Source organism: Acyrthosiphon pisum, chromosome X (assembly GCF_005508785.2).
Source record: "Acyrthosiphon pisum isolate AL4f chromosome X, pea_aphid_22Mar2018_4r6ur, whole genome shotgun sequence".
NCBI lineage: Eukaryota > Metazoa > Arthropoda > Insecta > Hemiptera > Aphididae > Acyrthosiphon > Acyrthosiphon pisum.
The window spans coordinates 27,405,939-27,427,612 of NC_042493.1; the positions used below are offsets into that span (position 1 = coordinate 27,405,939).

The window sequence follows — 21,674 nt, forward strand, 5'->3', positions numbered from 1 at the left end:
TCGAACTTACTAAGTGTTCACAAATATTTGTTTACACCGAATAATGTGCATCATGATATTATATATGATTTTAGTCTGACTGTTTATTTATTCTTCACATTTTAATGGATTAATGTAGGTATATAATATTTGTTGTAACCTTTACAGACGATAATAATAAATTGTTCTGTAATAATGCATAATATAATATTACGAATTACGATGATACGGCTGCAGGACATGCAGCAAATACAATTCGGACAACGATGATCCACCTGCTTTATTTTTTTCTCGAATAGATGATGTACACAGTGAAAGTGATTAAGATTGAGTTTCGGACACGGTGTTGTGTTGTTATCAAGGTCGTCGCGAAGAATACACCACTTTGATCTGCTTTAAGGTCAGGCAATGCGTGAACTTACCTGACTCCCACTGCCCGAAGGACTCGCAAAGTAAATGGTCACTGGCACAGCCACTTCTATAAATAGTACTCGCAACACTGAGAAGACGTTGACTATCGTTTGGACATTCCCTGGTCCTGTTTCGTCTCCATAGTGTTCTTGCCTGTGCAAGTAGTATCGCCTACCGAATCATCCACTTATAAAGGTAAATATACGCATACCATCGTTCATAATAATGATTTTGTGATTTTTTTTAAATCTAAATAAAAGCTTAAATCGTTTAAAATATGTATGTCCGCCTTACTTTGGAGCAATAGATTTTTATTATTTTATCCATAATTTTTCTGGGTAAATTATAATATATACATAGAAATTAATTATTTTAACAAAACAAATGTATACCTACGTTTTTTTAATACAATTGTACGCTTTATTTTACTGAAATAAAACAATTATTTAAATCTCTAGTAAATATCTAGCTAACCTTTTAGCTTATAAATATCTGGTGTGTTTTTTTTTTAAATTATTTTTGTACCTCTACTTATAGGCTATAATTTATTATATAATTACTATTAATGATGTTAAAACTTTAGCTGAATAAACATTGTTGTTATATCTTTGTTAATCAATAGCAGTAAATAAATAGGTATTATATTGTTTTTTGAAGGCGTTAAATATAAAATAAAAATATAGTTTTTTTTTACATTCAAAATTGAATTATTAAATTAACTCGATTTAATAACGATTTGGAATAATAAGTATACAATTATATAACATATATCTATAGATGAAAATTTTAACTAATTTTAATGAGTTTTACAAATTATAACATTTTTTTGTTGTCAGATAAATTATAATATTAAACATAAATTATAATAAAAAAATGGACCTATAAGATAAGAATTAATATATTATATTATATAAGTCATAAAGGTGCTTAGGTCATTATAGGAAATTATGTTGATACAGATAAATATAAAAAATTATATCGTTAGGTGAGTAAACATAATATTTATGCTAATTTTAAATAGTGTTGTTTATTTAAAGTGTAATTAATAATAACACATTGTTTCGATCTGATAGGTTTTGATTTAATTAGGTGCTGGCACTAGGTATTACCCATTAGACAATGATTATGTAAAGATATTTAAATGATGTATTCTACATTTTTTCTAAAAATTTTAATTTAATATCAGATTTCTTCCCATCATGCGAATTTATTCTTAGTTACTAGCGCTACTATTATACCTATGTAATGATTACTTACTAAAACCCAAGGCTGGGCATTAACGAGTTAAAAAGTTAAAGTTAAGTTAATAAGTTAACTTTATATTAACTTTTTAACTTAACTAGTTAATTTTGGCTTTTCATTAACTTAACTGTTAACTTACTAAATTTCTTTTTTAATTAACGTAAAATTAACTCGTTAAATTTTCATTTCAAGAAGTAAGTTAAGTTAATTTATTTTGTTTTTAATTTTATTATATTTCACTACTTCAGTATATTTCGTTTTCATGTCAAAAAATATTTACCGTAAATTGTTTAAAGTAAAAAATGTATATAATTCGAATTTAAATAATATGGAAACACTGTATAAAATATAAACACTATAGTCTATAATTTAGTTTTGGGTTGGAAAAAAATTAAGTATGTTAGCGTTGTATAAACAAATTAACTTTTAACTTTTAACTTTTTGTTATTGGTGCATATTAACTTAACTTAGAGTACTTTTATTTAAGTATTTAACCCACAACATTTCAAGCAGTGGGATCATTGATTTAAATTTTTATAAATTTACAGTATTTGTAATAATTTAAATTTGAATTTAAAAAAAAGTTAGTATTTGACAGGGGAAAATATAGTCAGTCACTCAAAATTTTGTTTTTAATATTATTTTACACCTTATTAAATAATTACATCTATATGAATACGTGTTATTTTATTATACATCGCATCCCATAAGCATAGGTACAAAATAAGTTTTGCCGGCGCAAAGTTTGAAGCCAGTTTGAAGCCAGTTATTTGATCAATAATTTAGCTATGGAAAGAGGAAAAAAAAATTGAAATTGATGATATTATGGAACATTAAGTATAAAAATTAGATTTGAACAATTTGTCTTTAATATCAGTTTTTAAGCTTCTCATTTGAATATAGAAACTCAAAGTACAAAATAAACTATATACAGGGAAAGGATTTATGAATTATACGCTACCAATGTAAAATTATTGTTACACAAGTCCCACATATAATAGGACATTATCATTAATTATATTTGTAACAAAACAAGAATAGATACCTAGGTACATAAAACTGACAATATAATAAGTATATTACAAATTATAATAGTACCATGCGTGTTATGTATACAATATAATGCATAATGGCGAAAGACTTTCCGTTTATAGAATATTTTAATAATTTTCATTTCGCAGTTGTTAGTTACCAGTTACCACAAACTTAATATTAATCAAATTGCATATAACGTCCGTATTAGTCCGACAGCCGTCGTACTTTACAACGCGTAGATAAATTAAATATCACGCCTTTCATATTGTATTATACATTTATGCCTAGGTACTATAACAATAAAAATATATTTGAATATAACCAGCTATGAAAATCAATTGTTAGATAATTACATTAAATATCTCATTTTTTATATTATCCTCTGCAGACGCTATAAGAATGTAGGTAGTTTTTATTTAGATTGTTTCAAATTCATTTAAAACTGAAAGTATGTACTCGTATAGTGTTCTATGTACTATATCGAAACACCTGCCTTAAAGTATATTGATAATTCGGCTTGGTTTTCGGAATGTAATTAAAAATGCTAACAATAAGCTAATTATTTTTGAAAAAAAATTTTTTCGCGTGACGTTTTTCGCTTGCCATGGTATTACTACAAATAACAATACAACATAAGGAATAATTATGATTGCTCCTAAATCTGTTCATGGTAGTGAAAAGAGCTATGCAACAAACCAAAAATTATGTATTTTATGAAATACGATAAAATAAAATAATTTCATGTCGTAGCCAAAATAAATAATCCACTGCAAATCAAATGTAAAGTTTATTTTTATTATTTGATCGTTAGCTATATTTTTTACAAAGTTTTTAACTTTTAAATTACAACATACATTGTTTATTTCGATTGCATTTTTCTGATATTTTTTCTGTATAAATAATACAAATCGAATACCTAACCAGTAGGGAATTAGTCATACATCTGTGTCTCATAAGTCGTAACTCATAAGCATTTCAATTTTATATGAGGATACAGTGAAAACATGGCACACAAGGGGTAACTTGCAAAATTTTGGTGCACTACGCCACTATGGCATACTATACTCCTATTATTAATATTAATTTATAACTAATTCATTTACTGGATTAGTATGGGTTTTTAAACACAAACATCATTTTTTTTAATTATTTATTGTTGTGTTGGAAATTTGGAATGTCTTCAAAATATTATGTATAAAAATTGAATATTTTTAAAAACATATAAATTTACCGAGAAAATGACTGTTTCGTAGTAAAAGAATCACTCCGTACATAATATTATGTTCAACAACGTATACTTTTAATTATTTACTTGAGTATTGTGTAACGGTGGTTCCATTAAAAAACCCAACAGTTTTATCAGCGATGACCAATCCCGATTGAACAGATTTCTCGTCGTCTCGGGCGACGGCTAATAGGTATTAGGTATTTAGGTATATAGGTATATAGGTATATATTCCGCCGGCAACAATGGTTACACACGTTTACAATCGTTTACAACTGAACACGTTTACACAAACCGGGAACCGAGTATCATGTTATTCCTTGCCCGTATACATAATATTATAATATTATAATAATGTACGCCGCGTTGCGCAACTGCAGGCGTAGAGTACACGGCTAATGAGATACGCTTTCGTTGCCCGCCGTGTACACTGTGTGTTAGAGGTTATAGGTAGAGGTAGGTAGGTAGGTGCATGGTATCATTATAATAATATAGGCATAAAATTGCGGTCGGGCTGCGAAAACAGCCTTTCAACTCGGCAAATCCGGCCGACGACGATGGAACCGACCGCGGCGCAGCGATGCGTGTTTGCACTGTGTCCGATTATTATAAAATCGTTATTATACAGCCGTCTATCTGGATGACCTAGGTATAAACCTAGGCACCTACGTGTCCTACGCGACCAGACTCTGCCGATCGGCTGCATAAAATAAAATAAAAATAATATTGTAATGTATAGCTGGTGTCAACGATAAAATACGCGCGCAATAATATCTCGATGATTACAGCGAGCCGAATCGTTTCGAAATCCATTATGCATTTGCAGTAAAATCCATTTGTTCGAGTCGGTATAAAGTCATATTGTCACTGCCTACGTCTCTAATTTATATTATATTATTATGTCGGTCGGTGGTTTTCACTGCGAATGGTAGGTTCATGTCGTAACTCATAATTGTAGCCAAAGAGGCTTTACGATATTGTTTAAAAATCAAATTTAGGAATAGTAGTTTGTGAGTTATAACTTATAAGTATTTGAAGTTTAAATGAGCGGAATAGTGGACCAATATTTTACGGGGGAACCATACTTATCTACTTTATTTGATATATTTATAATATTTATATATTTGATTTATTTTATATATATATACTTTAAATACTTATAAGTTATAGCTCATAAACTACTATTCCTAAATTTGATTTTTATGTACCGAAATACTCAGAAAAAATATTCCGCCTTCGAATAATAATTAAAATTGTATGTCGTCATTCAAAAATGTAAAAACTTAATAACCTAAATGTATAATATACAAAAAAATATTTTTTTTTTTCAAAAACCGTTGTTTTGGAACAACTTAAATCCAGGTAAAAAAAATATTTTCGAAAACATTAATACCTTTTTAAATAATTGGTAGTCCATGATAACAGAATCAGCCTGTTTATACGACATATCGTATATAATAATCTATCTATTTTAAAGTCGATAATTAAACTTATACTGCAACCGTGTGATACGATTCCGGTGATACGATAACACATAGGTATAGATATATAAATACTATTGTTGCTTCTCAGTTCATTTTTCTAGATTTTATGTTCCGTTCTCACGGCAATAAAGTAATTTAAACATAATATCTCAATATAAATATTGTGACAAAAATTATTTTTTGAAAATAGATGGATTGAGTTTTAGTTTTTACATTGTACAATGCACCGATACATTGATTATTGTTATTACTTATTACACATAATTTCAGACTCTGATGATTACAATATTTAACTGTATCTATAATTTGACTTTTGTAGTATCATTAATAGATTAAATCATCGTTTTATGATAAAATTGTGCAAGATGACATTGTATCGCTAAATCGCAGCTTATTTTACTGAATAACTGTTTAAAAATAAAATATGCATTTGAGTAATTCAAAAAGTTTTTAAAATAAATATTTAAACTCATAATATTTCATACGATTTTATACATAGAAACAACATTAATATGCTTACTTTAAATAGGTATGCATTTTCAGATTTTACAATTTTAAAATTGTTTTTGTAGATCATGACCTAAATATTATATTATTACTTAATTTTACTTAAATTTTTGTTATATCGTATTATAATTTATGCTTATGAATTATTATTTATATTATTTGAATAAAATTAACTTTATACGAATTTCAGTTACAATTAAGAATATGATAATTTATAAGAACACATTATAGCTTCGAAATTCAGGTTATATCATCGTATTTTAATTTATAATATAAGTAGGTACGTAAAATTTGTATAATAAGTATTGAATAACGAATTTTGAATTAAATCAATACTTCAAAATGTATATACAATTAATTTTGTTAAAACCTGTTAGTTGTTTTACATATTTTACATTAATTCGCTGTTGATCTTAAAATAAATAATATTTTATTTTATTAATTAAGATGCACTTGAAATATACATGTATAACGATGTACATGTACAAACATATTATTATTATTTTAACATTTTATTTGATAAAATGAAACTTTAAAATTTAACAATTTATTACTGTTGAGATTTCAGCAGGATAACAAAAGTTTGTGTTTAAAATTATAGATTTATTTAAAAATATTAAGATTTCCCAAAATTTATAAATTATATATTAAGAAGATTTTAACTGATTAGGTACCTGCAGGTGTATATTACATTACTAGTGATAAGTTTCTGTCTAAATTTTCGAATTTTCGTTTGTCCAACAACTATATTATTTTAAAGTGATTTTATCATAAAATTGGATCATTGTTGAAACTACTTAATTGTGTAACAATTTTAACTTAACAATTTTTTTTTAAAAAAATGGTACGAATGATTGAAATATCTGTAACATTGCACTTCTTATATTTATGAAAAATTTACACTAGTTAAACGTATGAAAAAAATGATATGGATTATAATTAATAATTTAAGAATCACTTACGTCTGAAAATGTTCAGAAAGAATATTTCGAATTAAGTGTTTGTGTTTTTAATTATTTTATCCAAAAAACCTTTGATATTTTAAACAATTTAATTAAATAAATCACTTGAATCAACGTGTTTAATATAAATCATTTTCTAAAAATTGGCTAAGTATTTTAAATTGAAAAAAAAAAAATTTAATCAAATTTAAGATGTTCAGTATTAAAAAATTCAAACAAAATATTTTATAGGTACTGTACATGTTGAACAAGTACCTATAAATTATAAATTATATAAAAAAAAAAAATGTTTAAATATTGATTAAAACAAAAGTTATTTGATTTTTCTGGTCATTCTATTACACCTTGTAGGTATTTTAGTTCACAAATCACTGTTAAATATTAGAAACATGGATTATATATTTTATAATATTACAAGAATAACACAATACACCAAGTATATAGTACTAATATCTAGTATTCTAGTTAGAAGTATATTCTGTATTATTCGATTAGTACATCTACCTATGTAAAACTAAAAAATAAAAAATAATAATGGTGTCATCTTTTGTCGGGAGGTAGCATTTGAATGCACTTTTTACGTTAATTCCCGAACTTAACCGTTTTTTTTTCTTTTGTCACAGATGACTGGAACCGTGCCTTTTGGATTTTTCGCATTGGCGCTAACGGTGACAAGCTGCTTGGCGGCCATCAGCGAGGTGAAAACTAACAACCCCGTCACACAGAAGCCTGGTCGTTTCCTCAGCCTGCCTGTCGCTCAGAAATGTAGTCAAAGTAAGTCGGCCACGCGAAATAGTAATATTACACAACATTAATAACACTAGGGAGTGTAACATTCACGCTGGACTACGTATAAACACGCAATGATATAAATTAGTTAGCAACTGACGTCTGACCTGGTCGCAGATTGTATGGAAAACCACGCAGTGGCAGATCCAGGATTTAATTTGGGGGGGGGGGAGGCATAGTCAAATCTTACATTTTTTCAGTAATTAACAAATACATACAAATAGACAATAATTTTAAATGTGTATTTTTTTTATTTGTTAAAGATTATATTTAAATTATAATAATATTGTAAAAAATGTATAACGATAAAGATAATTGTAATATCCTAGGATTAGATTTTGAAAACATATCTAACACTTCTTCAGGTTTTACATCAATTTGTTTATGGATATTAAGCAAAGCTAACCCGCTTAAACGGTTTTCCCCCATTGTTGTTCTCAAGTATGTTTTTATGCGTTTTAGCGTTGAGAAAGACCGCTCACTTGTCGATGTTGTTACTGGTAATATGGTTAAAATTAGTAAAAGTTGACGAATGTTTGGAAAATACCCATCTTCAGTTTCTTTGAATGCGTCTATTGCTGTATTTATTTTTTCCTTTTTTACTGGTTGTTGAGTCCAATGCAACTGCCACAATGCAATTTCACCTGTAAATAATTGTAATAATGCATTTATAATTTATTTCAAAAATGTAATAGTGATTTATTATAATAATTGTTTTTACCTTTTAATTCTTCTATGGATCCAGTCAAATCTGCTTCATAAAAAGTGGCACCTTCTATAATATGTTCTTCAGATGTATTGTGTAAATAATAAGGTATCAGTTGTTGGATTTTAAATAATATTGGATTTTGGTTGTCAAAAAACATGGATTGAATAGATGTTATGAAATTGTCCAAAACTGTGAAGTATACCGTAATTTTAAAATATTCTTCAGGACTTGAAGTAATGTTGTTTGATCGATTTATTTGCCGTTTGCATATTCGTGGTGTTTTAACTTCAATATTTAAATTTTCGGCTTTTGATACAGCTCGATTATAAATGTTATTAAATGTTGCATTTTGTCTTTTGTTTTTAAGAACATCTAATACAGTCTGTATGATTTCAATACATTTAGTCAAATCCAAACCAGGGTCTTGTAATTTACGTGATATTGGCAAAGTCAAAGACAATATCTGTACTGCTACTTCTAAGGCCAAAATAAATTCAAACGTCAATATTGAATGAAGAAGTCCGTTACATTTAGAAAGCATATTTCCATCCGTATTAACTGTCATGTCTTCCAAAAATTGTACAATAGGTATAAGCATATCGGAAAACCAAATAATCGCCTCGTGAGATTCTACCCATCTAGTTCCACACAACTTTACTAGTAAAACTGATTTTGATGAAGGCAAAATTTCATTTATTTTTTTTTTAAATAAATCAACTCTTCTGGGAGAATCACGCACAAAATTAGATACTTCTTTGACTGTAGAAAATAATTTTTTTATAGATAATACATTACATGCTTTTATTAATGTTAAATTTAGGCTGTGCGATGCACAATGAGTGTATGTTGCCTTTGGTTGCAAATTTAAGATTCTAGCTTGAACTCCGCGGTATTATAATAGCAAATGCGATATCATATTGACTGCTAAAATCGACTACACACAAATCAGAAAATGTAGCTGGCTCTGACTCTGGTGGTAACACGCTTACATTTTCTATACCTTCACCTGGAGATGGATTATTTTTGTCACTTGTTTTCAACTTTTTAAAAATTTCACTTTATCGTTTTTGTGACTTTTTAAAACAGAATAATTGAACACTAAACTACAAACGAAAACACTACGGACAACAGCACGAAATACGAATTACACACCAGTGACACGACGACTGTAAAATTACTAACATTTTAAAACGATAATAGCAATATAGAAATGGATTAGTGAGAATCGTTTGACAAATAAAATAAGATAAGATAGCGATGCCCAGTAGGAACGTTACATGGAAAAAATAGCCGGTCTGCCGTCTGCGTTAAGGCGTATAATAAAAGTAATAGTAATATATTTGGGAGAATTTCTTATATAATGATAATATTTCTTAAATTATAATATAATGTGTTTGAGTGAAACAATATAAAAGATAAAATTATAAAAATTAATAATAAAAAAAAATAAAACATAACTTATGCCAATTGGGGGGGGGGGGGCAGGCCCTTTGGGCCCCCCCTTAAATCCGCCACTGAAACCACGTATTGCCTCAAATTGATTAGTGATGAGAGAGAGCTTTCATGAGACACGTTGTTCTATCATACAATAGTAAAATATGACCTGTGTTATTTAAAAATCATAAGAATCCTGAATCATGATTAAAAATGTTAAAAATACATAAATGTTATTAGTTGTTTAATTTAATTTATTTATTTTAAAATATTTTATTTATTTATTAAATGTTACACGATTATCATATCTTGTATCTAATATGATGTGATATGGTATGGTGTTCGAAAAATTTATTTTATTTCGTTTATCGAAAGACAAGGGAAGCTAAAAACGAAACCAATTTAAAACGTATTATAATTTATATACTCGTATATATTTAATATTTAGTCCGTGACTATAAAAAATATTCAAATATTTTACTTAAATTCGGTGTTGTTCAGACTTGTTCTACCCAGCCGTATATACTATAGACCCATCGCGAGTGCACAATCGGCAAGAATAGCTTTTTTTAAGTAGTTTAAAAAAATCATTCATAACGGTCTCCGTTATATCAACTCCTCCTTCTCCACTGGCCGGCCGTTGTTCTTTTGGACCTACGAGGGCGGGGCTGGGGTTTGGCCACCGCGACCCGTTCTTCGGCCGCAATCATGACGACGGGCTCGGCTGGGTCTGCCGACCAACGGCGACTGCGACGGCTGACTCTGCTTTGGTTGCGGTGGTGTGTCCGCGAACACGACAACCGGGTACACGGTGACCGCGACCGTTCTCGGACCTGCGGTGGTCGACTTGTCCGTGCCCGACGTCCGGCAGCCGCCTGCGATGACCCTCCGGCGTGGTCGTCCACCACGACCGACCACGTCGGCTGTTCGGTGTCGCCGTGGCCGTCTTCGTTCGCGGCCACAGTCGGTCTGTTCCGCCTCACGACGTCTTTTCGCCGGCCCGAAGTCGTCCGCTGCTGTCGATTTGTCCGGTTTGAAACATTCGTCCGATTTTCGCCTTCTGGTTGAACGACGTCGTCGTCGTCGTCGTTGTCGTCGTCATCACCGCCATCGTCGTCACAGTCGTCGTTCACGCGCGCAGACAGCGGTACGACTTCAGAGGACGACGCGATCGAATCGTTGTCTGCGTTGCTGTCGTTGTCCGACAATGACGGTGATGTCGGCCTTACCTCAATATTGCCCATCTCGTGAACGGCCCGGCAAGCAATATAACAAGTTTCGTCGAAATATTTTCTGCGTTACCAACGGCGACCGTGTGTATTCGTAATAATAGCTGTTGAGCAAGGATTTTTATGTTCTAATGAATAAAGACAAAATATGTAAACATTCGTGTGGGGGCATGTGGCCGTTTTCATCGAAATTTTTATTTTAAAAAAATATAGAACTGCATATATTTGAAGATTTTCCGACGTTTGAAAAATTTTGGTCTCGAAATTGCCTTATTATAACCGCAAAAAGAGCGTTCGTCGTCAACCTATGTGATTAAGTCAACTTTTGAATATTTAATAATAAATAAGATGGCATATACATACTGTGTACAATTTCAATGACGTGTAATCATTTAGAATATTGTTTTTATTGAATTGAATTTTTCTTTGTTTATTTTTTCAGAGTTTCATTGTATTTACATGTTACTATGTTGGGTTAGGTTATGTCAAATAAACAAATGGCAATTATTACCATCGTTTTGAAAAGTTTTTTTAACTTAATCTAGAATGATATCAGTACATTATATAATATTATATTATATTTTGCAATCGAAATGTTTGATGTTCTTTTTTTAGTACCTTTTAACACTAATTAACAACTAAAAACAACTTGTAAGGCTATTATTTATGCACGTTATGACGTTATCTGACATGAATTATTATGACTTATAGATACTAAATAGTGTATGTTTTTTTTTATACATTTATAGATATTATAACTTTTAGGGGAACTTAAAGCAAACCTAATAACTTGGATATGACTGAATGAGTTGAAATACACTTGAATCAAACTGAGCCGCGCTAAGAAATAAAAACCGTTTTACAAACGCAATTTTGTTTATTCATAATAAAAAAAAGTTATTTAGGTAATCATTTTTTTGGCAGTTGCGTAACATTATTTTTTATTTGTTTCCAGGACCGAAAGAATTCACTTACAAAGGACGCAATTACTTCTATAGTGGCCACACGCAACAGTACAAAACATCCAAAGTTGATTGGTTGGAAGCAAGAAATATCTGCCGAGAATACTGCATGGACCTTGTATCGATTGAAACTCAAGAAGAAAACAATCTCATTTTCCGACTGATCCAACAAAGTGAGTGCCTATTTCTAATATTATTATAATTTATCAGCAATGCAAGTAAAACGATAATTGTTCATTAATTCGTTTTTATTATCATTTATCGGCGCGGTTCGTGAAAAGACACTACAACTTTATAATTCATAATTATAATTTTATACTTAGCATGGATTATAGATAAATTTTGATAACATTATACTAGACAATTATATAAGATTATACTATAAGCCATTAAGGTCTTACTTATTTAGTGCATAAGATATTTTCTTCAACTCGAGTACCTATGGATTCATTTTTATACTTTATGAGCATGTCGAGTAACTATTTTTTCATATAATACATACTTGGTATAGTTGGTACTTTATTAATTAAGGTCTATCAAAATTTTGAATAAAAAATAAAAATACATAATAATAATTGTACATAATATGACTGTGAAGCGTTTTTTTTTTACGAGAGCTGATTAATGAATATCAAAATTTAAGACAAGGGCGTTACTTTCATAACATATTCTCACTGGTCGATTCCAACTGTATATCTGAAATTATTGTTATATACCATGTCTTTTTCTATGTCTTTCTATTGCAAAAACCTAACCTATTTTTTGATCATTGTTTTATTTTTCAAGGCTGCTCAGCCATATTTCGACTAGATTGAATTTTGTTTCAAGCAAATTCAGCCCAATCTGGCTCAAAATGGTTTAAAAATAATAATTAATACATTATTATATAAGAATAAATATACTCGGTCGTCTAATTAACAATCTGCTGAAATTTCGTGAGAACATTCGGCACGTTACCACTAACCAGTGTAATATAATTCACCAGCCAGTTTTAATAAAAGAAAAATTTGTATTTTCAGTGTTTTGTTCAGTAGATGTGTAATACGTATTAAATTCAGTTATTTTTTTCAAAGTTTTCCGACGACCTTCACAATGGGTGACTGAAAGTAAATAAATTGAATAAAAAACTAAATAAAAGAGCAATAATATATACTAATATTGCGTAATAACTAATAATGATTTTATAGTTAGATACGCTTATGCTTATTATATATAAATATATATTTATAATTTGTGACTGGCGGAAAAAAGAAGAGCAAGGTGCCGATCTTTTACAGTAATGGCTTAATGTGTAAATAAATTAAACGTAATTTAGTTTGTTTATGTAATTAGATTTGTAGTTTACATGTAGAACCATTAGTCCCCCGTTCTGTTGGAAAGAAAACCATCGCAAAATTATTATTTAATTTCGCTATTATATGTTGCGTTATTATCAAACGTATACCTATTAGCTATTATTGTCCAAACAGTTTCATTCACATATAATATCATATTTCATGGCACGTGCTTCCTTTATGAACACACATTATAATGTGAAATTTTTCTTACGTTTAACTAACAGTCCAAATTACGTTTTGTATGACACGCCAAAACAGTTTTAGAAACATTTTAGCTCACTACATTTAGTCGGTTTCTCCTTGCCCTTTTATTCAATAGATAGGTAGGTACATAAAGAAAACATTACTCAATCTAAAATTTAATTTTGCTGACACCTAACCAATGACGTGATTTTTCAAACCTAAAAAGTATTAACATAACAAATTGTTTATGATAATAAATACATAAATACATAAATTATACATAAAAAAAAAATATATTTATTAATTATTATTCTTCAAATATTTTTGAAATCCTTCGAAGGGTATAAACTGAAAAATGCTAAGTCAATGAAAAATTTAAAACCTCTCCAAGAAAATCTATACAAAATAGATAAAAATAAATAATGTTAAAATTTTCTTCATAATGTAGATATAAATCAAGTGTGTATATAATTATACAAGATTTAATTATATAATATTATAATATCGTCATATTGAGCTTAACTGTTCGTTAAATTGGTGTTACAACATTTAAAATAATTGTGTTTTTCACAACTCGATGCGCGTGTTCTTGTTATTTCTTCTCGGTGTAATAATTTTTTATTTAAAACTAAAAATATGAATTTACATCAATGAATAATGTACAAATTATTGATTGATATATTATAACACATAAATAATATATAGGTTATGTATTTCAACTAAGTATATAATAATAATTTGGACAATATAATCACATTTCTTTTTATCCATAAATTATAAAATTTATAAATTATAAAATTATACGTGCATGTCATATTTTAAACGTTGCATTATTACAAAACTTGAAGAGGACTGATGATTGTATAAAATCGTGATACTATACATGACTCTATATTTTGTTTAGTGAATATTGTGTTATTGTTAAAAATTGCCATCATATAAAGGTTTAATTTGTTTTTATTTTTAGGGGGGTTTATTCCAAATAAGTAAAACTAAGAATATTTCAGGAAATTGGAAAAATTTTAATTTTTAAGTCTGGCGCTTACGGTAATAAATTAGGGTCCTATCACTGGATAACCTCCACTAGTCCACTATCTTTATTGTATCTACAATAAATTATGTAAATAATAATAATTAAGTCCATTTAGTTTCTGGACACATAATGCCCGTTGTTATAATGTATTGTACGAATATGCTATACGACTGCTATATTATTATACCTACTAAAATAATTTAAATTAAAACGGTTTACTGTACATGCTTTTATTTCATTCCAGTGAAACAGTATTTTGATAACATATAAAATATTTGAAATATATTTTATAGGTATACTGTATAGGTATTACAATATTCCTCATAATTATTTTTCAAAACTGTAGATTGACGTGTAACAAATTTGGATTTAATATTGCAATTCATTTTCATTTTAATAATGTGATTTATGTAATTATTTACAAATATTTAGCAATGACCTAAACCGTTTACCTACTAATAATAAAACGAGTGAGAAAAATTTAGGAGGGCCATTTTAAAGTTGATACAATGTATAATTAAAATCTGTCTTTGGTTTGATTGTGGAAATGCAGTGTGACGATTAGAGGTCAAAATATACATATTATTATGTGCAATAAATCTGACGGAGAGAAATCATATGTCTCACTCATATATCACATTGGCCATGTTATATCATAGACTTTTACCGTAAGGCAGAAGATAACATAGTATTGTGTGTATAGTAAACACGATGTATACACTGTACAGGGTGTATAATGTTTAGAAAGCTTTTAAAAGTGTTTGATTTCATAACAGCAAGTTGTGTGAAATATTGACCTAACCTGCTAACCGAGCACCTATCCTAACCATCTGCTAGTAAATTTGGTACATGTTTATAATGTATAATACGTGAAGAACAATCACACCTAACATATAACCACTGGCTTGGTGAACTACCAATATTGGGACTTGGCGCTAAATATTTTTGTGGGTCCTATTCAGTGGCGTGTTAATCGTTATTTTCGGGCCTCAGTGATAGTGCGTTTGTATGTCAATCATTGTAATTCGGATGAGTGGATAAATAAATGTAAACAACGCGTTCTAGTCAATATTATTTCAAAAATCATACCATATAATAAAACTGATATGGTATTATACATGTATAAATAATAATTGACTAACTATCATATTTTATACCTATAAGTAATCAGTAATGACTAGTCAATTATTACTAACAATTTTCTTCAAAATATTTAACAACTCATTAGCTGTAAATGCCTTATAGTTAATTTTTTCCGACTGCAGATCAGCTTGTACTGCCTCCAACCCGGCTATGATAATAATAAGAATAATAATAATAGTTATAACACGATTTCGATGTTTACAGTTTACATAATCTAATATACGATACTGCGGTATACCGTATACGCGTTATAACACTATACATAAAATTCCAGGTTGCGTAAAAAATTGATTCATTTAAGTTATTTAACGATTTAATAAAGTAAACTGGTCACTAAATCATGTTTATGGGGCCATTAGCTTATATAATCTTGATTCGTTAAATGTAAGTGTATAGTGATTATTTATGTGACCCCGGAAACCAGGCACCCAGTACTAATATTACAATACTATTTTATTATTATTTGGTGCTTTTCAGACGACGCTCCGTACATATGGACCAGCGGACGGCTATGCGACTTCAAGGGCTGCGAGAACCGACCGGACCTTGAGCCGAAGACCGTGAACGGATGGTTCTGGTCAGCCACCCGGGGCAAGATCTCGGCCACCAACCAGACATCAGCTGGCTGGACGTACATTCCATGGAGCAAGAGTGGCCACAAGAAGACACCACAGCCAGACAACGCTGAGTTCGACATCAATGGCACAGTGGAATCGTGTCTGAGCGTACTCAACAACGTATACGGCGATGGCATAGCGTGGCACGACATCGGTTGCTATCACGAGAAGCCATTCGTGTGCGAGGACAGTGACGAGCTCCTCAGCTACGTGGCCGCCACCAACCCCGGACTCCAGCTCTAAACGCCACCTTCGCCACCTCTACCGATATCACCACCCTCCCATGCGATCATCAACCTCCTCTCCACCACTGGGTTAAGCGACAGACGCCATCCTTTAAAATATAAAAATCTTAATATACATCCTACGGTTGTACTTTATACTCATTGGCCAGGCCCTCGAAATTAAAATCATATCCGTGATATAGGTGCAGAAGACCATTTAAACTATAACTATAATATACCTAGGTAGTATATAATATTTAATGCCGTATTTAGTAACTTATTAGTGACATTCATCATTGACGTCATGTTAGAAAAATAAGGAAGGCTCGTCTATGAGTAATTAATCTAAAGTCTATAGTTGTAATTGAACAAACAAATTGTTTAGTTTCTTTTTCTTATTCTCCTATATCACATAATACAACTGTATTATGCATTTCACATTGTGGTTCCTTTTAAATTGCTATTAGTATGAATATACATCTATATAATACATCCGACACAACATAATTTGAACCATATAACTTTGTACTTACAGGTCTCTGTCGACGCAGGGCATTAAAATCTTTTAGAACTTATTGGTTTCTGTAGCTACGACGTGCGTCTTATCTCTCACTCCTTCCCCGTCCTTCATTCATAATCGTTGTCCATCGTCATCATACCCTGTATTTTAATAATACTATATTTATATTATATTATACATGCAATATGCATGGATATTTTAAGTTTATTTTTTTATCTTATATTTTATAACTGATGTAATTCGGTTCGCTAAATTTAGGTGCGACCACAGTCTGTTGTTGTGGCAACGTATCATTCGTTTTTATATCTAACTACTGTTTTCGTATAAATAAACGTTCGGATGATACACATTTTTGTATTAATTGCTTTCTTTCCGTGTCCTCATCCTCATGTCATGTCCACACAGACCAGTTCAAACGGACTCATAATCTACTGTATCTATAATAATAATATTATTATTGTTATTATTATTATATTGTATACCTACGTCTGTACGTATCGTATCGTATTATACTACAATTATTATCATTATCGAGGTATTTCCTGTCGGTCATTCTTGAAAGGAGTAATGTATAGGCAACTTATTATATTGTCATAACGTGTTTATGTGAAAAAAGCATATTATGTAACGTTATGTGTGGCACCTACGAGCGCGACAACCGACAGCATATTATTTTTATATTTGAGACATGTGAACCATTGTTATATTATATTATATCCGTTTTTTCTCGTCTTCAAAAATGCGTTAGCTGTGATATAATTTTGAGGTTTTGACTGGACCACTTTTAATTTTAAAAAAAATTAAAAAGAGAATACATCTCCTTGAGAGAACAAACAAAATTTCTTACATAGGTTACTGCTATGAGTTAAAAAAATTAAAAAAGTTTAATGGTTATAATAAAGGGCTTAAAACATATCTACAGGAAGAACTCTCGCTCCTTGTAGAATGATCCGATTTCGATAATTTTTTTTTAATGAGAAACAATTCCTACGGGTTATTGATCATACATTTTCAAAATTCTATTACTAAGAGAAAATTGGTCATATTATAATATGTAATATGATCAATTTTCGCAAGCTTTTGTTTTTATTATTATTTATTGTATTAAGGAACAAAATTAAAAATCAAAATACAACATAAATCATCCACTTTCTATCGAAAAAAAAATTAATGAAATTATACGACTCTACAAAGCGCTAAAAATCACGCTTTACATTTTTGGTCGATGATGCCGTTGAAATATTGTGTACGAATGCAGTGAGTGAGTAAATGCAAGTTACCCGAATACAACCACACTCATACTAACTATCATTTACGGCTAACACAAATGCCACGGGCGGCGGCAACGTAATTGCATATTGCCTAAATATTGCCCCTTATTACACACAAGGGCTCTTTATTACCAAAATAAATTAATATTTAGAGAAAGGCCTTGGTTAACAACTAAAAAAGAGTTGTGATTTTTTTCTTTTACATTAGGATAAATTTAGAATGTGTCCAATTACAATGAGCCTTACAATTTTATCAGACACTTAGTCTGTTTACGTCTTTTGACCAACTGGAACCACTTTATAAAATAATTTTATAATTACAACTACAAACTCAACATTCATGAAGATACATCCTAATATAATAATAATATTATCCTATAACATTGTATCATTGTCCATTGTCTGTGTTAATGACTCACAATGTATTTAGTGGCATAGTAAAATATTTTATATACAAAATATGTGGAACCACTTTATAAAATAATTTTATAATTACAACTACAAACTCAACATTCATGAAGATACATCCTAATATAATAATAATACTATCCTATAACATTGTATCATTTTCCATTGTCTGTGTTAATGACTCACAATGTATTTAGTGGCGTAGTAAAATATTTTATATACAAAATATATTATATTATATATATTATATTGTACTTACTAATTTAATGACACCCAAGGTTAGGTTAGAATCTAACCGACATGAAGGATATATTTTTCATATTATGATTTATTGATTGACGAAAATATATATAATATTTGTAAAGTATCTATAGTTACATTCTACTTAGTATTGGTAAGTACATATATTTTTATTTATCCCAATTAATAACAAGTAAAAAAAAAAGGTGGGTAAGTGGATGTCGCTCTGCTGTACAGTAGGTTAGAAGTGGGTCACTGTATAATGGACAGTATTAAATTTGAATTCAATGATATAATATCACTGTATAAGAAAAACGATTCTGAGCGGAGACGGTATATCAGTCTATGTATTAGACATATATATACTTATCTATGGTATTAAAAAAAAATTAACCTATAATAGGTACCTATAATAAATTCCAAATTAATCATATCATAATATCTATTAGGTACTTATAACGCGTTATACATCAACAAAAAACCGTGGTACTATCATAGATATATAAAAGTATACTTTAGAAGTTTCAAGTAGTAAGTTTTAGAGTTACACCAAAAACCAAAATCGATTTTGTTAAAAATCGATTTTGCGTAAAAATTCCCGTTTTTCCTTAATTTTTCTTTTGTTTTTCACGTCGCTTTTGAAAACTACTGGGAAATTTTTACTTTGACCTCCCAAAGTACCAACTAGATTCACTTTCCAATCATAAAAAGTTACTGTTGAAGAAAATCGAAGCAGTTTTACTGTCCTAAAAGGTGATGACAGACGCAAAATAAAAAAAAAATAAAAAAAAAATAAAAAAAAAATAAAAAAAAAAAACACACATCATTGTAAAATCAATACATTCATCGTTCCACTCAGAATCTAAAAAATAATAATATAGCAAAAACAGCATTAACTTTGTATAACCTTTTATAAATAGCTAAAACATTTTTTTACCATTTATCGATATTGCTATTGTTCATAAACTGTGAAAATTTCAAGTATTTACGAATATTCATCTTTGAGTTACAACCAAAAAATATGTCAAAAACTGAATTATATTGATTGAATAAATTGTAAATAATATAAAGAACAATTAATAATTAATGTACTTTTGGAGTTTTAGAACATGAGTAATGTATAATACAGGGTTCAAAAACCTACGTTTTTTTTTTTAAAAACCCCGATTAAGTTGTGCTTAAATGCAGTTTAAAGTTTGTTAATTTTTTTGTTTGTTGAATTTTTTTCTGTGTTTTTTACTGGGTTTTATATTAGGTTATATGTTAGGTTATATATTGAACCCTAGTATAATGTCTAAATATCAAAGAAAGAATTAAGGAAGTAAAATTCAAGAACGAAACGATCGGCTTTGTAATTAATAGTTGGTTGGTGTATCACGGAAAGGTATCTTATGAGCTAAGCCATACTAAGCAAGCCTACTAAAATCCTAGATACGTCACTAAATTTTTGGTTGTAATTAAAATAAATTAAAACACAGCAAATAGGAAAAGAAAATTAATCACTTGTGAGGTACCTATGTACGAGTATAGTAAATTAAATTATTTAAAATGATATTTTCACTTACTTATTTCACCATTATCTTAAAGATGACTCTGTTTTTAAAATTAAGCACTGATTCGACAACAACATCAGGAGGATTGCTGGCTTTCGTCTTTTCACTGCTTTTCATTGCTCACCACACAGATAATTTAAATAAAAATTTAATTGCAAGAAAACAATTGTGTAACCATATATTCACTGAACCTCTGAATATGACTATTAAAAAGAATATACCATGCAAGTCACAATAATTCCTAATGAATGTTTATACAAATATTAAATAACATCTGATAAGTCTGATACGATTGTGTATATTATTTCACCATAATAAATTATGATTATATAACAAAACATCGTTAATGTTGATAAAAATATTATACGGCTTATTAATATCTAGTCCTTTCACAAGCAATACATTACTTTTAGAATTACTAAGAAAAATAAAATTTACTATAAGCGAATGTCATGACATAACCATGAAAATTAGGTGCATTTCCACAGCCCCCCTAATTTTAAATTTTGAATTTTTTTTTTCACTATTCGTTTGTAGCCGGTTTGTATTGGTTTGTAATCTAATTTTTTTCGTTTGTAGAGATTTAGTTTTTTTTAAAAACAAAATGTTGGTGGGGGGCTGGGGAAATGCCCAAGTTTAGAATTTTTATTTAATTTAGATTTTTATTCAACCAGGTTTTTATTCTATTTAGATTTTTCAATAAAAAAATGGTTTTTTAATCAAATTAATTTTTTTTTATTCATTTAAGAATTTTTTTTATCTAATTTGGATTATTTTTAAACAAGGATTTTTTATTTAATTTAAATACTTCAATAAAAATGGTTTTTTATTCAAATTAATTTTTTTCATTCATAAAAGACTTTTTTTTATCTAATTTGGAACTTTTTATCCGATTTAGATTTGATTTAAAAAAAAAACTAAATCGGATAAAAAATTCTTATATGAATGAAAAAAAATAATTTGAATAAAAAACCATTATTTATTAAAAAATCTTAATTAAATAAAAAATCCTTATATAAAAAAAATCTTAAATCGGATAAAAAAAAAGTAATATGAATAAAAAAAAATTAACTTGAATAAAAAACCATTTTTAAAAATTTAAATTAAATAAAAAATCCTTGTTTAAAAATAATCCAAATTAGATAAAAAGAGTCTAATTTGAATAAAAAATAGTTAA

The 21,674-nt window shown here is 29.1% G+C and overlaps 2 protein-coding genes across 3 annotated transcripts; one reads left to right on the forward strand and one right to left on the reverse strand.

The window, feature by feature from the left end:
- Nucleotides 1–431: 431 nt before the first annotated feature.
- On the forward strand, nt 432–17,374 carry LOC100159662. The gene is made up of 4 exons (XM_001950331.5): nt 432–585; nt 7,469–7,619; nt 11,962–12,141; nt 16,142–17,374. Exons 2-4 carry the CDS (start codon nt 7,469–7,471, stop codon nt 16,522–16,524), a joined length of 714 nt encoding a protein of 237 aa, XP_001950366.1. The 5' UTR covers nt 432–585; the 3' UTR covers nt 16,525–17,374.
- On the reverse strand, nt 10,190–11,530 carry LOC103310717. Of its 2 annotated transcripts, none has more exons than XM_008189917.3 (2): nt 11,370–11,530; nt 10,190–11,110 (listed from the first exon to the last, which is right to left on the reverse strand). In XM_008189917.3, exon 2 carries the CDS (start codon nt 11,019–11,021, stop codon nt 10,389–10,391), a length of 633 nt encoding a protein of 210 aa, XP_008188139.1. In that variant the 5' UTR covers nt 11,022–11,110; nt 11,370–11,530; the 3' UTR covers nt 10,190–10,388. The 2 variants fall into 2 exon arrangements, with proteins under 2 accessions (XP_008188139.1, XP_008188138.1); XM_008189916.3 differs by having other exon boundaries at nt 10,190–11,311.
- Nucleotides 17,375–21,674: the final 4,300 nt, after the last annotated feature.

Coding starts and splice junctions, on each gene's coding strand:
- LOC100159662 (XM_001950331.5), top strand. CDS start 7,469: ATGACTGGAACCGTGCCTTTTGGATTTTTCGCATTGGCGCTAACGGTG. Junction 7,620..11,961: donor CGCTCAGAAATGTAGTCAAA/GTAAGTCGGCCA, acceptor ATTTGTTTCCAG/GACCGAAAGAATTCACTTAC. Junction 12,142..16,141: donor TTTCCGACTGATCCAACAAA/GTGAGTGCCTAT, acceptor GGTGCTTTTCAG/ACGACGCTCCGTACATATGG.
- LOC103310717 (XM_008189917.3), bottom strand. CDS start 11,021: ATGGGCAATATTGAGGTAAGGCCGACATCACCGTCATTGTCGGACAAC.